General features: G+C 40.6%; 1 protein-coding gene across 1 annotated transcript in view; it reads right to left on the reverse strand.

Moving 5' to 3' along the window:
* The window catches only part of ift122 (intraflagellar transport 122 homolog (Chlamydomonas)), a 41,836-nt gene that overhangs the window by 11,687 nt on the left and 14,276 nt on the right, over positions 1-15,873 (reverse strand). Inside the window, exons 9-19 of the mRNA XM_016576033.1 lie at positions 11,680-11,871; positions 10,288-10,455; positions 5,568-5,705; positions 5,255-5,419; positions 4,937-5,134; positions 4,186-4,326; positions 4,046-4,099; positions 2,661-2,822; positions 1,882-2,048; positions 1,401-1,572; positions 672-774 (exon numbers count right to left, since the gene is read on the reverse strand). Coding sequence (XP_016431519.1) covers positions 672-774; positions 1,401-1,572; positions 1,882-2,048; positions 2,661-2,822; positions 4,046-4,099; positions 4,186-4,326; positions 4,937-5,134; positions 5,255-5,419; positions 5,568-5,705; positions 10,288-10,455; positions 11,680-11,871 — 1,660 coding nt within the window. The remainder of the gene's footprint in view (positions 1-671; positions 775-1,400; positions 1,573-1,881; positions 2,049-2,660; positions 2,823-4,045; positions 4,100-4,185; positions 4,327-4,936; positions 5,135-5,254; positions 5,420-5,567; positions 5,706-10,287; positions 10,456-11,679; positions 11,872-15,873) is intronic.

A 15,873-nucleotide genomic window follows, 5' to 3' on the forward strand; every position in this document is an offset into this window, starting at 1 on the left:
GTTTTGAAAAATGGGGACATGGGGTAATGTCTCCATAAGTCACCTTCTCCTTGTAATACCTATGTCATACCTTTGTCATTATACAAATTTATGTCCTCATTTGTCACAAAAATGCGCACACACACACACACACACACACACACACCCTCTCTCTCTCTCTCTCTCACACACACACACACACACACACAGAGGTTTGTTTTTGTGAAAAGTGGGGACATCCCATAGGCTTAATGGTTTTTCTACTGTACAGACCGTATATTCTATTGCCCTTCACCAACCCTACCCCTAAACCTACCCCTCACAGGAGACTTTGTGCTATTTCAGATTTTCAATACACTCCATTCTGTGTGATTTATAAGCGTTTTGAAAAGTGGGGACATGGGGTAATGTCCTGAAAAGTCACCTTCTCCTTGTAATACCTATGTTATACCTTTGTCATTATACAAATTTATGTCCTCATTTGTCACAAAAACGCGCACACACACACACACACACACACACACAGACACACACACTCTCACACACACAGAGCCATCGTTATGAGTGCTTTCCATAGGCGTGATGAGAAACGTATCTTGCTGCCAGTTGTAATTTGCAGAGTGAGTGTTTGCCGAAGCACAATCCACACACTTTCTCTCCAGTCCTGTATGTGAAGGGTGTATTTGACTGACCTCTCTGGGCCTCCTCGAAGCGGTCGTGTTCAGCCAGCCACTGGGCGTACGGCACATAGACGTCGTCTCTGAACTGAGAGTGTTTCTCCACTAAAGAGAACGCCTGAAACAAGCAGCAGCCACACCAGTCCATCAGTCACTTGCAAAATGTCCTTTATACATCAGTTTTGTCAATGTTCAGCAAACAGTCACATGTATGGCGGCGTCTCACTGACCACAGAAACAAACTATTAGTGTCTTTGCATCTGCTGAAGATGTGAGCAGCCGCCCTACCCTCAACCGCTGATCATTAAAGCCAAAACAGCCATATATATATATATATACGTATATAAAACATTGTGAATCAAATTAAACTGCTTTTGCATTTTAACAATATCTGAATATTTTGTGGTGAATATAATATAAACATAACTGAAACCTTCCACCTCCTCCAGCTCCACCTGTCTACATCTGCTACGGGATTTATATATGTCTACTCATGCAGCAGCAGCTTATCTTACATGCTTACAGTAGTGTGTCTGTGCAACTATTTTTTGTCTCCACACCAGTTGGTTACATCAGTTGTTTCAGATGCAGCCAATCAAATGACATTTCAAAACAGCAGCAGAATGTTTAGATAAGATAATCACATGCACACTGGTGTTCCTATCACTTTTACATTCTCAAAACACTTCATTCTGTGTGATTTATGACGTAGTGAATAACAGGTACACACACACACACACGTACCTCATCCCAGTGTCTAGTGTCCACATGAAGCAGGACCAGCGCCTTCAGATCGCCCATTTTATTATAAATCTCAGCAGCATAACCGTGATGATTGAACTTCTTAAAGAACACGGCACATCTGGACAGCGGCTCCCTCTCTGCTTTATCCAGCTTACGGGCCAAGTCTATCAACCTACACACAGACAGAGAGAGAGGACGATGATTTATGTCAGCCATTGTGCTGACTGTGTGTGTAATCTTTGTATTATAAAGAGAGAGGGAACAGGAGATCATGACATGACGCAGGTCTTCCATATGTGACCTTGACTCAAAACATCTGTGGAAGATGTCTGCTAACCATCAGGCCATATCATCAGCATGCTGCTGTGACCGCTTCGGTTTAACACCACTGGAACAAACCACCGTTTCCTGTAATATCTACAGTCACTAAAGGCCTGAGTGTGTCCACCATATGACGGCAGCATGCGTGTGTGTGGCTCACATGTCCATCCAGCCGTGTTCTCCGATGATCTCGATGGCTTTCATGTGTTCTCCTGCAGTCAGGTACATGTCCGCAGCCGCTCGAGGCTCTTTACTGTTCTTGGCCCAGTCTGCCTGCTTCTTCATCAGCAGCTTAGTGTCCTTGGGGTCTGCGGAGCCCAGGAAGTCCTTCAACACAAACACACTATGCTTACACAGCAGTGGTTACAGACAGCTAATGTAAACCGGGTCTGTCAATATGTGTGGACTAGCATTTTTAACATATTTAAAAATATATTAAAAACACAACTCATACATACAGTGACTTAAATATACCTCTTCATACTAAAACATCATGAAGAAGAATAAAAATATTTTTTTAATAAGAAGAATAAGAAGTTTTTGTAAAACAAACAAATAAGCAGTGTAGCAGCTTTATTTTTTATTTAAATATATTATTTAACTGTTTGGTAAACTTTTGTACACCAAACAAAGTGATGAACAGTGAGCAGCACGCAGACCCTCAATGTGATAAATGAGCTAGGTAATCTAAAACTAATCAAAACATTTATAGATTACATTACTAACTACAATTTTCAGCATGTAATTTCTCTTCAGTAATGGACTACAGTTTTGTAAGGACAGAAATCCAGATCACAAAGTCTACACACATATTTTTCTGTGTATTCTGTACAGTCATTTGCACAGTCTTGCTATATGTATTAAAAAAGTCAGACAGCTGACGCATCCTGTCTAGGTGGGCAGAATGAACTGCAGCAGTGACGGCACACACACACACACCTTAGCGTACTCAAACATGCGCAGGTCTGTATACATGCTGAGCGCTCGGCTGTCATGGCCGGTTTTCCTGTAGAGTTTGGCGGCCTCGTGGAACTTGCCCTGATACGCATAGACATCAGCCAGGAAGAGCTGGTTATTACTCTCACCCCTCTTCTTCCTCTCCTGCACAAAACACACGTACAGTAAGACGCACAGATGTAGTGTTTCACGTACAGACATGCAGACCATTACCACACACACCAGCATACAAAACTCTACACACAAACAATCACACAACTGCAGGATGACGGCCCCTGAACATTATACTGCAGAGAATTTGGCTGAAACTTTTGCTATTAAAACATTTCATATTGTGTTGTATAAAAGAAACACAATCAGGTTTGGAATGAGTGATGGTAGAATGTGTCTGTTCCTTTAAATCAGAATATGAACAGTGTGTGTGTGTGTGAGAGAGATAAGGGTGGCTTGTTTTCTGGGAAGGAAAGTTTGTGTTGTTCAGAAATGCTTTTGATGTCTGCAGTTCTCAATGGAAAGAATGAACTATTGAATTTCTGATGCCTACGGGTGGATAAGAGTGTGTGTGTGTGTGTGTGTAAGCAGTCATTTTGTGTTGCACATCTGAACTCCACAGGGAGGGGCAATGATGATTTAATCATAATAGAGAGGTCACACACACACACACTCACACTCACACTCACACACACACTCACACACATGTTGTGTATTCACCGTTGGGTTTTATGGGTTCATTCCATAGGTGTAATGGTAACACTACACCTAAACCTACCCCTCACACAAAACTACAAGCATTTTTACATTCAAAACACTTCATTCATGGGGATCAAAACATGTCCCCATAAGAACAACATTTACTGAAACAGGACAGGGTTTGTGTATCACAATGTTCAACTCTGAAAAGCTCAGCATGCTTGATGAGACATAATAAAGAGTAATGTGCACAGTGAAATAAGAGAGGACAAACATAATTCTTCACTAAGGAACACTTTTGATACTTGAACACAATACAAATGATGATATAAATACTTATCTAACTGAAAATTATTGTTTAGTTCTTAGGAAGAAAATACAAGCCCACAAGCCCACAGGAGCTCATTCACATACATCACTGAGGCCTTGTTTCAGAAATGTGGCAATTACATTCAAAAGAAAAAATGACAGTAATTTATAGTAATTGGAATGTATGAAAATGCAGCATTTTGCAGTTTTAGTACTTTTCATATTTAAAAAAATTTTTTTTTTGAAAGTACAAATCTATCCTAGAATGATTTGAATTTATAGGGCACCTATAGGGCAGAAAATGGCCTCTAATTGAAGAATTAGATGAGATGAGGAGTGTAACATGAGGCATGTGTGTGATGTCTTACTTCAATGCTGTTGATGAGCTCCAGATAGCGCAGATCTCGAACCCTGATGAACGCCTGATGAGAGTGACACAAAGACAAATATATCCTGAAACATGTTAAAAACAGGATGACAGGGTGAAAGCGGTGGGTGCGTGCCTCACTTTCTTGGCGGTGTGAAAATCGAGTCCCTCCAGAGCCTCTGTGGCCAGATCCCTCCAGTCATTATCCGTCACACCCAGACAGGCGATCTGATAGGCCTCCTGAAACATGCGTCGCTCCAGGTACTGATACATCGGAGCAGACTGCACAGATCAACCAGAATGACAATCAGCTAACGTGGTCCAAGTATGTCCAAGAGGATGAAAAGGAAAAGTCTCATTCGAAATGGATGTGCCAAAGTCATGTTATTCAGGGGTACAAACATTTTTTGACAGGATTGAAAGTGAAAGTGAAGTGACATGTGGCCAAGTATGGTGACCCATACTTGGAATTAGTGCTCTGCATTTAACCCATCCAAAGTGCACACACACAGCAGTGAACAAACACCCGGAGCAGTGGGCAGCCATTTTTTATGCTGCGGCGCCCGGGGGACTCTCTAACAATTAGGCCACGACTTCCCCCCTGTTTTGCTGTTTGCCGTTTCAACAAAACATGTTAACCAGGACCATGCCATTTACTCCACAACATCAGGAGGTGCGAAATGTCTTTACAACTGGATTAGATTTGGAATACTGGAAATATTTAAAAGAAACAATTGAATGTAGTTTCTCAGCCTTGTTAACAGGCCTACTGCCAATAACTTTACTTTTGTTAAACATACCATGTGGATTTCATTTACACACAGATCACCCGTTACCAAGCTCATTCTCCATCATTTCCCAATCAATGGGAGACTGAACCGGTTTCTCGCACCTGAGGCACCTCCACTGCGGCCATAGAGTAGACGTGAAGGCAGAAGATCTTGGATCCGTTGTAACCCACCACAAAGCCCTGCAGTTTCTGCTGGTGCACTGGGAAGTTACTGGCCTTGATGTTCAGATATCCACTGCCAGAGAAACACAGCATGTCCTCACACTGCGTGTTCCAGGCCACACTGTTGGCATTGGGCTCCTACAGAATCAGAGAAACACAGACACAGGGACACCAGTCAGGGCATCTGATTGCTAACTGTGCTGCTGCTGGCACATCGTCATAGGTCATGCACAGGCTCAGACTGAAGCTCATCATGACCTGGAAGAGCAGCTCCTTGGTGTGAATGTCGTACACGAGGCAGGTGTTGTGTTCGTCCACTACAGCGAGCTTGCTGCGTGATGTGCTCATGTCCAGACAGCGCACTGAAGTGTTCTGCTTCAGCAGCGTGATGGCAAACGGGTTGTCCACGAAGATCTTCAGGATCTACACACATAAAACGCTTTGAGGGCCAATACTAACCAAACTATTTACACTGCTGAGACGGAAGAAAAGAAGCTGCATTCATGTAGCACTAGACAGAAACAAAATGCATCACACAATAGCAATAACTATGACTTTCAAGATCACATACAGCTCCATTCTTCAGCCCCACTAGAAGCCCCTCTCGTCCCGGCGGGCCGCCGATCACTTTAATGTAGCGAATGAGAGACTCCATCAGCCACTCTTTCTCTCTGACGGCCGTGAAGGACAAACACTGCAGTCTCTTCTCCTACACACACACACACACACACACACACACAGAGGACAGGTTACATGTAAATCATCTCTCACTTTCTTTCTTTTTTTAATCACTCAACATATTTATATATAGTGGCCCCTAAATATATCCTGACAGCTAGGTCACACTTACAAAATGACTGAATAACAGTGCATTTAATAACAAAACACCCAAGCAAGCAGCATTTATTTGAAAGAGAGCAAACAATGAAGGAAAAAAAATCTTACATAAAGAAGCAATGAAACAACAGATATATAGGGGCAGCTTTTGCCGGTGCAAACCATCTTTTGGCGTTAAAACAGTACTGTCAGGTTTTACTAAAGATGCGCAGTGAAGAATTAGCGCTGAAAAAAAGGTGGACAGTTATTTTTGCGCCTGACCTTATTAAAAATGCATTTGTAGGAGTTTCCCTTTCATACGCAAAATGTATGGGACGAGAGTATTCAAATGAATCACGCAACGAGATTTACTAACGTTTGCGCTCGTCAAATATTGCTGTATCATTCAAGCGCTTTTGCAGCTGATTAGATATAATCTGTAATGTCCAGTTTATCACTGTGAGTGATGGAAAATGGGTTTTTACTTGCATTTTCACGTGAAGAAACAGACTGTGGCTTTTTTCAGCTAGACGTTGTAAGCACGGTTTAAAAGTTTACTAAAAAGATGCACTTGGATTACAAATGTGTTTGATTTTCCCTTGCAAAATATGTTTGGTTTATCATCACCAAGCAACGGATGTAGTTTTGACTCACTCCTGTTACTGAACACTACACATCAACTGAAAAGCAAGTCTTACTAAGTCTGCTGGGACGCGGGAAAATGGTGCATGAAATTGGGGCTCAGCTTCAATACTGGTGGGTCGGTCAGTTATCTGGCTGCCTATCCTGGACTGACAATGAACAAAGACATTTGTTTTGCTCCTCCTTACTAAAGTGGCCATTTGTTAGTCATAAAGTCGCTGGAGAGCTGATAGTGATCAAGGCCTGCTGGATGAGATGTTTAGACACGGAGGGTCTGCCGAGTGTCAGAAGAGAGCAGCTGTAGTTTAGCATGTGCTTTAGTTACATGTTGAAGGTTTCTCTGGGCTTTGCTCTTCCTCTATCATGCTGGACAATCAGGCCAGACTTATGATACTTTTAAGATGGTAAATGTTGTCATTTTTGATCACTTTATGCTTCTGATGCACAGAAAAGAGCAGCACTGAGATTCTGCCAAACACTTGTGTGTGTTTATGGAGGAAAGACTGACTTTATAATGACAGGAAGATGAGAAAATAAGGAAATGAATGTTCAGCTGTTTCTTTAACTGTAGTTCTCTGCAGGGGATCACTCTGGATAAAAGCGTCAAGGATAATAAATGACTAAATACATTAAACAAATCACACTCTGAAGGCACTCTGACCAACTCGTCTAGACAAAACACTTTCTGTGTGTATTTCTGGAGTGTGGAGTTTGAATGGGCTGCTTCATATCACAAGAGACGGGTCAACATCTGACCCGACCGCCAAACACAGCCTCTCAGTCATCCTACAGCTCCGTGTTTGATCACGCTTCAGATAACACTGCGTGACAACACGTCTTTCATATGAGATCATGCACACACAGTATACATCTGAATAAAGCCCATTCTTAGGACCATTGAGACGCTTTCATTTGGTCACATAACTGTAATGCAAAAGAGCCCATGGTCATCACTGAAATGTGGTAAAAATAATGATACAGCGGTGGCCAAAATGATTAGAACACTAGTACTGTCACCAGCTAAAAATGGTTTGAAGTCAGTTATTTCTATCTTTTGCTGTAATGACGCTGACGCATCCAGTGAGTGAAACGCCCGCGCTCAGCTGTACATTCATCATAGATAAGTCGCAATGGCAATGCACTGACGTTAGTTTACCAGTGGATACGTCACGAACCGCCAAGCATAAGGCCTACATTTAAGTGAAAATGAATGGTAGGTAATATGCAGCTTTGAAACCAGCAAAAATGGCAGGATAGTGTAGAACACGGATTCACACAAGGTCACATTATGCACCTGCAGCACTTCTATGAACGGAGAAAACAGAATAAAACTATATAGGCTACATAAAAAGGAATATATAGGTCTATATACGAAATATATTTCACTTAAATCATTAACAGATTAACAAAACGAAAGAAAAAATTGTGGTTAGTTTGGATCATTGTAACGCGCTCCAAAGTTCACAGAAAAAAAACCGAGACGGCAGAAAGCCATTTTCTCTATTTTGCAAAAGCTTTACAGTTTTGAATGATGTTTTGGTTCTATCTGTATGACCAACCAGCGTTGGTATGCCCATAAATTACGGAGTAACAGTTGGGAAAACAATGCAGTGATCGCGTCGGTGCCTCACACACACTTACCACATATTTATGCTAACTTGACATCGCAGCCTGTTCATTATCAAAATAAAATACAGTTAAAGAAACATAAAAAGTTACACTGCTCAATTTAAATAGTGCGTAGTACAGTCTGTGCCGTTCAGCGTGACCAGAGCCTCACTGTACGTCTATAATGCCAGTGAAGAACAAAGACTTTAGTTTACATAATAAATCATATTTTAGCATTCAGATACGTCGCGGATATAGAAACATTTGGACTCATCCAGAATGAGAGAGGTAGGCTTCAGTTTCACTTTTTAATTAATTTGTTTTGGCTTGACATTTACATTTAGCCTAAATACAACTTTAGAGGATTTGTTGTGGAGAGAAGGGAACTAAAATAGCCTAATTGTGTCTGTAATAATGTTTGTAAACATTTTGTTTTATTTACTGGTATTTTAGCTTACATTATTTCTGAATGTAATAATAAAATGTGACGTACAGCCTACTAATTTAGTTTTCTTCCTCTCAAAACGCTTATAGGTGTAGCTTTTTTTATTCATGCTGCAAACACTTTTAAATATTTTGAAAAAATACTTTGTCTTTAAAGTGTTACCAGCTTTTTTCTTTTGTTCAATACATTTGGTCAAAATCTAGAAAAGATGATGCTGTATTGGCTATGACTAAGCACAAGTACCAGATCAAGACTCTCTTCGTGTTTTTTCTTTTTGAGTAAAGAAAACGCTGTACTTTATTATTATTATTATTATTATAGGCAAAGAAAAAGTTTTAAAAATAACGTTATTAACCGGTATTTTTTCTACTAAAATCGGTTTCTGAACGGTAATAATACAGAAGAACACAGGAACAGAAACGTTCAAATACCGATTCTGCTCGGAGTGAACCGATCGATTTTTTTTCTTCTGTTTTTAAGCCCTGCTTTATGCAATTGACCAATATCTGTATCGGTATCAGCTAATACTTTATTGTTAAAATCGGCATCGGCATCAGCCAAAAAAATCCTATTGGTAAATCCCTACTGAATTTAATATTGCTTCATTATGCTTTCTAAAGATGATGAAAATTGTCAAAGTTTAATGGACAGTATATAGTTTAAAAAAGTAAGAAAAAAATGAAATCTGCATATGCAGAGTCTTTATCTCTCCTTCCTTACATGGGCGACACGCATATGATCAAAGATAATTTGCATTTTAACTGTTTAATCTGTCTCCTCGCCACTATCACCATTAGCATACATATACAGGTGCATCTCAATAAATTAGAATGTCGTGGAAAAGTTCATTTATTTCAGTAATTCAACTCAAATTGTGAAACTCGTGTATTAAATCAATTCAATGCACACAGACTGAAGAAGTTTAAGTCTTTGGTTCTTTTAATTGTGATGATTTTGGCTCACATTTAACAAAAACCCACCAATTCACTATCTCAACAAATTAAAATACTTCATAAGACCAATAAAAAAATACTAGGGATGCACGATATTGGATTTTGCCGATAACCGATATGCCGATAATTTTCTACTCATTTTGGCCAATAGCCGATGCAGATACCGATATATAATTAATTTTAATTTTGGTTAGTTTTTAACAAGAACTTATTTGTTAGAATTAAATAAACAATAAAATTACTGCTTTATTTAATCAGAAACCCAGTCTAAATATTATTTGTGTATTTTGCTTTAATTTGATTAAAAGTAGGCCAACAGCGCCCCCTACAGATTAAAACTCCTTACTGAGCGGGCGTTAGGACCCGGGGGAGACTGCTGCTGCACGTGCTATTACTGTTTACTCTATCATACACCGAACGCGTCATTCTGTACATGCTTTCACAGATTAAATGCAGCGATCCAAAACAGTGAATCCAATCATCATTCAGACAAAACTTTGCTTCAAGAATGAGCCACAATGCTGACGTGATCTAATCGCTAGCACACCCTGAGCACATGTGAGTTAACGTGTTCCTCTAATCGGCAAGACATATCGGCATAATGTTTCATATTGGGCCGATGCCGATATTTACATTTAAAGCCATCATCGGCCGATTCCGATATTGGTCCGATAATATCGTGCATCCCTACTGTAAACTAATTAATTTACAAATGGAGACTAAACCTAAAGGAACATACAGTTACACACATGCTGCAGTAAGAGCTTACGGCTGAAGTGAAACATGTTCTCTTGAGTTTGAGAGCAGCATGTTTGAATATGATGAACCTGTATGTGCTGGAGGATTTTCTGGTCACCTTTCTGCTCAGTGATGAGGTGCTGTACGATGACGTCAGTCATGCTGTCTCTGTAGGCGTAGCGGTCCTTATATAAGCCATGGACCGTGCTGAAGATTAGCTGGAAGAAGGCGATGGTGCCGTCCTGACAGCCTAAAACCTGCACAACACAAGCTTCTGAAGAGTGTGATGCTCAACCACCACAAATATCCACCAAAGAGCTCGCAACCACACTAATTAAAGAATGCAAATCAAAACACAAAAAGGGTGACATATCGATTGATCGCTCTCCTTTTTATAATGATGTTCTAATGTCTGTGAAAGACTGGTGACTGCTTTATAAAACACAGTTTGAGAGAAAAACAGAGCTGTGGTTTTTAACCCAATATGTGAGGTGATTTTCACATAACTAATTAACTCAGTCACACATCTCCGCTCTGATTAGATATGCACTGTAAGAGTTTACACCTTTAATCTCTCCTTCTATTAATAAACAATAGCTTTAAATAGAGGCGAGTGATGACAACAGCCAATCTCACAAACATATTTCACCCCTCAAAGAAGAAACAAAGGAAGAAATTATCGATTGAATGGAAAAAATTGTCTATTTTGTCTAAATTGTCAAAGTCTATTTAGGACCATTAGGGGTTTTGCATTGTGACATTATTTCTTCCCCTGACTAATTCTCATAACTCTAAGGCAACAACGAATATATTATTATATATCATATGTATTATTATTTGCACAGTAATATATTAAAACAAATTTGGTAATGAATATAATGACAATAACCATTTTTTTTTATTTGACTTTTGGGATGAAAGGTGAACTAGACATATTTTTGTGAGATTCACAGGCTTTTCTTTATTTATAGAATTCATTTTGATTTAACACCATTGTATCAGGTTTTTCGTTTAAACATGATTGCATCATGTTAAGCAGACTTGAAATGGTTACTTTTTGGCTTAACTTGATGTTTTCATTTTGAAAGAACATGTAGCTCAAAATAAGTTTACACTTCCCACCATGCTTTGCATAGGACTGGATATGGGGAGACAAAATGTTAAAATAAAGTGTTATTTTATGCAATTTTTAGCAAGATGAGAAAATAGGGAGACTTGTTAATGCCTAATATTGTATTATGATGGCCATTATTTGGCTGAACTTGAATAAACAGTGGTTCTACACGATGGAAACATGGTATCTCTACTCAAGCACTTCATGTAGGATAAACTAAAGCAAACTGAGTAAACTCAACTTAAAATTAGACATGTCCAAATAACATGATTCAGTCATGTGGAACCACTGTCCATGATAAAGCTCCTAGCACACCTAACTACCCTCATGAATGAATAATCCATGAATAACCCGAGAGATGTCTGACCACATAGTTGGAGTCTGGCTTGACTCGGGAGGTCCAAACCCAGGAGCTCTGCTCCCCGATGGTGCCCAGCCGGACCCCGTCTCTAGTGTAGAGCGAGGCCTGTTTGTCGGAGCCGCCCATCACGATGTACTCGCCCTTAGAGAAGAAGCTGACGCAGCACGGGTCGAAGCTCAGCTGCCGGTCCTTCCCGATCTGCAGAAGCATGAGAACATGCTGCGGCTCTTTTACTGCTTTCACATAACATGCTGCACTACTCACTGCCATAAAACACGATCATCTAACAGCAACTCTGAAATGCTGTGCCAACCTTCTGTGGTTATTAGAAGTAAAAAACAGCCAAATATTTAAAATAAACACTTATTCTGATCAGCTTAAGTCCTGTCGTCATCTGAAATACTGGGGGATCACATAAAAATGTGGTGATATTCCTCAGGGAATTTATCTTTATGCTATGACTCTGATGCAGATCTTCACAATTCTGTCTACAGATGCAGTTCAGCATAAAGCCAAACTAAACCTAAAGCCTTAGTATCAGGAACCTTATACAGACATGTATTATCACCCCACACACACACACACACACACACCATTCACAAAAACATGCACATCTGCACAGTCAGCTTTGTAAAATATCACCCTTAAAATCACCTGCACAAAACTGATCATATATGTTGTTGATAAATGGCTCAGATGTTTGCAATCTCTGGTTGTATCAGAGCGAGTTTGAGTCGATGCAGCGATGCAGTCAGATATTCATGATGAAGCTCCTCCAGTTATCCTCAACACCGGGAGAAGCTACTACACTACTGAATAACAGCCCTTTTCATTTTTTTGGATAAGCTGCTGTTTCCAGTTATTACAAAGTTAAAAGCATTATGGTTTTAAGAGGCTGATGAGCATTTTCACTTCTGAAATGTTCTCGGAGCACGAAACATTTTTTCAAAGCAGCTAAAAGCCTATGGCTGTGTGCGAAACACAGAAACGCTGCTGCTGTTCGTCTGATGAACACACGCACACACACATTCAAGAGTGATGTTAACCATCAGCCCCCTTCACTCTCAATAAACTACGAGCTTCTCACTGGATAGAAGCGTCTGCTAAAAGAAGAAATGCAAATGTACTTCTTAACCACTTGGCTCCATTGTAGTATGCAACCATTCATTCAATTCCCAATTACCTTTACACATGCCTTTTTGTGGCTGCATACATAGAGCTGAGAGAGGAAGAGAGAAAGCTAACAGGACAGTCATGTTTTTCATTTGTTATGAATGCATGTCTGTCTTGTGTCTGGTCTCTCACATCTCAGCCGCTGCAGTATTTGGCCAAAAAAACCATGCCGCAGTGGTTTGCTTTAGCGAACATCCCCTCGTCAGTGCTGTTCCCTGTAAAGAGCTGCAGCGTTCAGGACAGCGGACGCTTTACGAGCTCTGTGAATAGCAGAGTAATGAAGGCAGCATGTTTGTTCAGACAGCACTGGAGGCGACTACATTACAGCTGCATAACGAGCGCTGCATATTTTCCCTTAATTACTACACTTCCCATGCTCACCTGAGGCAGCACACGTGTGTGTGTGTGTGTGTGTGTGTGTGTGTGTGCAATCATAATGTTTTCCAGCAGAGCTGACGTCTTCTATAAAACATGATCACTTTCACTCAGCTCCATGTATTTATAGAGAACGTAAGGGAAATACTCCTGCTCATCTGAAATGAACTATTGTACTATGTTAAGTCCCAGTCGTGATGGATAGTCTGTGTGGAGTGTTTTGCAGATATGATGGTGTCAGTGTTTCATGGTCCTGACGCTTTGGGGAAACACAGATCTGTCCTTTTGAAGCAGAAGATTGGACAAGTAAAGGCAGATCAGGCAGCACTAATCAGATTGGAATTATGATTAACTAAACAAGAGCTGCTTCAGGCTGGAATACACTACACGACTGATTCGCAGTCTGGACGAGTCAACAATAGTGCCCAGAGTCAGAGCCGGTCTGCAGAGTTCGGGCAGTCAGAGCTGAGAGATTTCACAGAAAGTTGTGTCGTGCAGTGCTTCTCAATTCCAGACCGGCCCCTGCTCTGCACATTTTGCATGTCTCCCTTATTTAACACACCTGATTGAGATCATTAGCTTGTTAGGAGAGAGATCCATGAACTGAACTGACCAGCTGATGATCTCAATCAGGTGTGTTAAATAAGGGAGACATGCAAAATGTGCAGAGCAGGGGCTGGTCTGGAATTGAGAAGCACTGCTGTAGTGTCTCATACACTGTGTATGACGGTAAGAGACGGTGATATCAGACTGGTGTCTGAGCCTCCGCAGCTCGACAGCGCCACACCTTTAGTGTGAATCTGTGGCGAGAAATGGAACTGCAGCTGCTCTAATGGATTCGATTATTCTCAAGTGACCTTACGCTCCAAATCAAGACCACACCAGTCAGCTTCAGCTATGTGCATCAGGTCACTAACTAGTTGGCATGTCTGTTCTTCCTATGTGGAGTACATGAATGAAAGTATAATTCAATGCATGTGTGGTGTGTACTAACGGTCTGTGAATGAACATTAGAGCGCCACCTTCAGGCTGAATTACACACCAGACGGCTGCTAAAAGTGTGTTGAGCATATAAAACTGACAAACTGTTTATCCTTAACTAGCACTGAGACAGAATCTGCCCTGCATAAATGAACAAAGTCAGTCTGGTCATTTACAGTAATTTATCAGGTTTACTGAGTGAAACCTAACGTCAAATCAAACTCTAGTCCAAGTCAAGACTCAAATCCCTGTTTGTAAAAGTTTTCTCTACTCTCACTTTACACAGGTTCAGTATCACGTCTCATTTCTGTTGTTCAGATAATCACGTCTCAGGTTCAAGATGCTGGTAACTTCAAAACTTACGAGCAACATCAAGTCAGTGTATTTTGTTGTAAACATACTGTAACTCAGACTTACTGAATATAATCAGCAAAATTCAGATTTTTCCATGACATCTCAACCATGAGCTCATTAACATATCTACATATTATCCACACCCGCTGAGCATTATGCGTCAGGCGGTATAGAGGATGACAGCAGATGTGAAGGAATGGGATTATACTATATATATACATATATATAACTTTGAAAACAACAGACAATAGAGCCGGGGTATTTCCTCCGAGGAGGCAAGGGAGGCAGTGCCTCTTCAAAATACTGGGTCAGAAAAAGTATGTAGTACAAAAATATAACAACACCAATATTACAAATTAAAACATTAAAAAGTGTATAAATGACAGTTTTTTCTAAAGAGACAGTGTCCAGCAGGTAGTTACAGCAGGAGGCTGCGCCCATTGAGTTTGAACAGACCCCCTCAAGCCTGCGCTGGGTTTAGTGGGGGGTAACTGAGAATGAATGGGGGAAAGTCACGTGACAGGATGCAATGCCTCCATCGCAATATGATTGGATATGACTGGTTATGATCGGCTGTGATTGGTTCATGTGATAAAACCTCTTTTGTGTTCATGCGCATTCGTGAATCCGTCTGAAAGACTCATTTAAAAAAGTAAGTAAACAACTCACACACTTAGATATAACCACTCTGTCTCGTCAAAATAAGACTTGACCTGAAAACATGATCTGTGGGAGTTGTAGTGAGTAATCAGCTTGCTGAAATTTAATGTAAATCTCCGTGTCTGTGACCAATATTTACAGAGCTTTGATAACTGATGATCCCAAACATTCAAAAATAGTTAGAAGTTAAAGGCACAATATGTAATTTTCGCCGCTAGAGGGCACGTATTCAAAATAAACAAAGAGACAAAGGCGTAGTCTGATGACGCTGTGACTGAGTGTGGAATCATGGGAGTTGTGGTCTTCATCCCCACAGCCGACGCAATCCGACGGGACTCGGGCAGAAATCATGTTCATGGATGAGCTAATGATTTATTAACGTAGTAGAATGAAGCAGAGTGAGGCTGAAAGCCGTCGAAGCGAAACGAGGCGCTGAACGAGCGCGACACACGGCTGGAAAGCAGCGGAGCTTTTATTATGCCACAGTCGAGCACTTCCGGTGCTTCCGGTCGTGCGTATGTGGGGTAAAGCAGCGCTGTTTTATCATACGAGATACATTTAGTTCTGTTATAATGCTACTCTGTGCGGTCGTCACCGATCTATTAAAACACACAACATATTAAAGCGTCTTTGCTGTTTCCATGTTTTCTACAAAAC

The sequence above is a fragment of the Sinocyclocheilus rhinocerous genome, unplaced genomic scaffold (assembly GCF_001515625.1).
Source record: "Sinocyclocheilus rhinocerous isolate Xijiao unplaced genomic scaffold, SAMN03320098_v1.1 scaffold2549, whole genome shotgun sequence".
NCBI classification, from domain to species: domain Eukaryota; kingdom Metazoa; phylum Chordata; class Actinopteri; order Cypriniformes; family Cyprinidae; genus Sinocyclocheilus; species Sinocyclocheilus rhinocerous.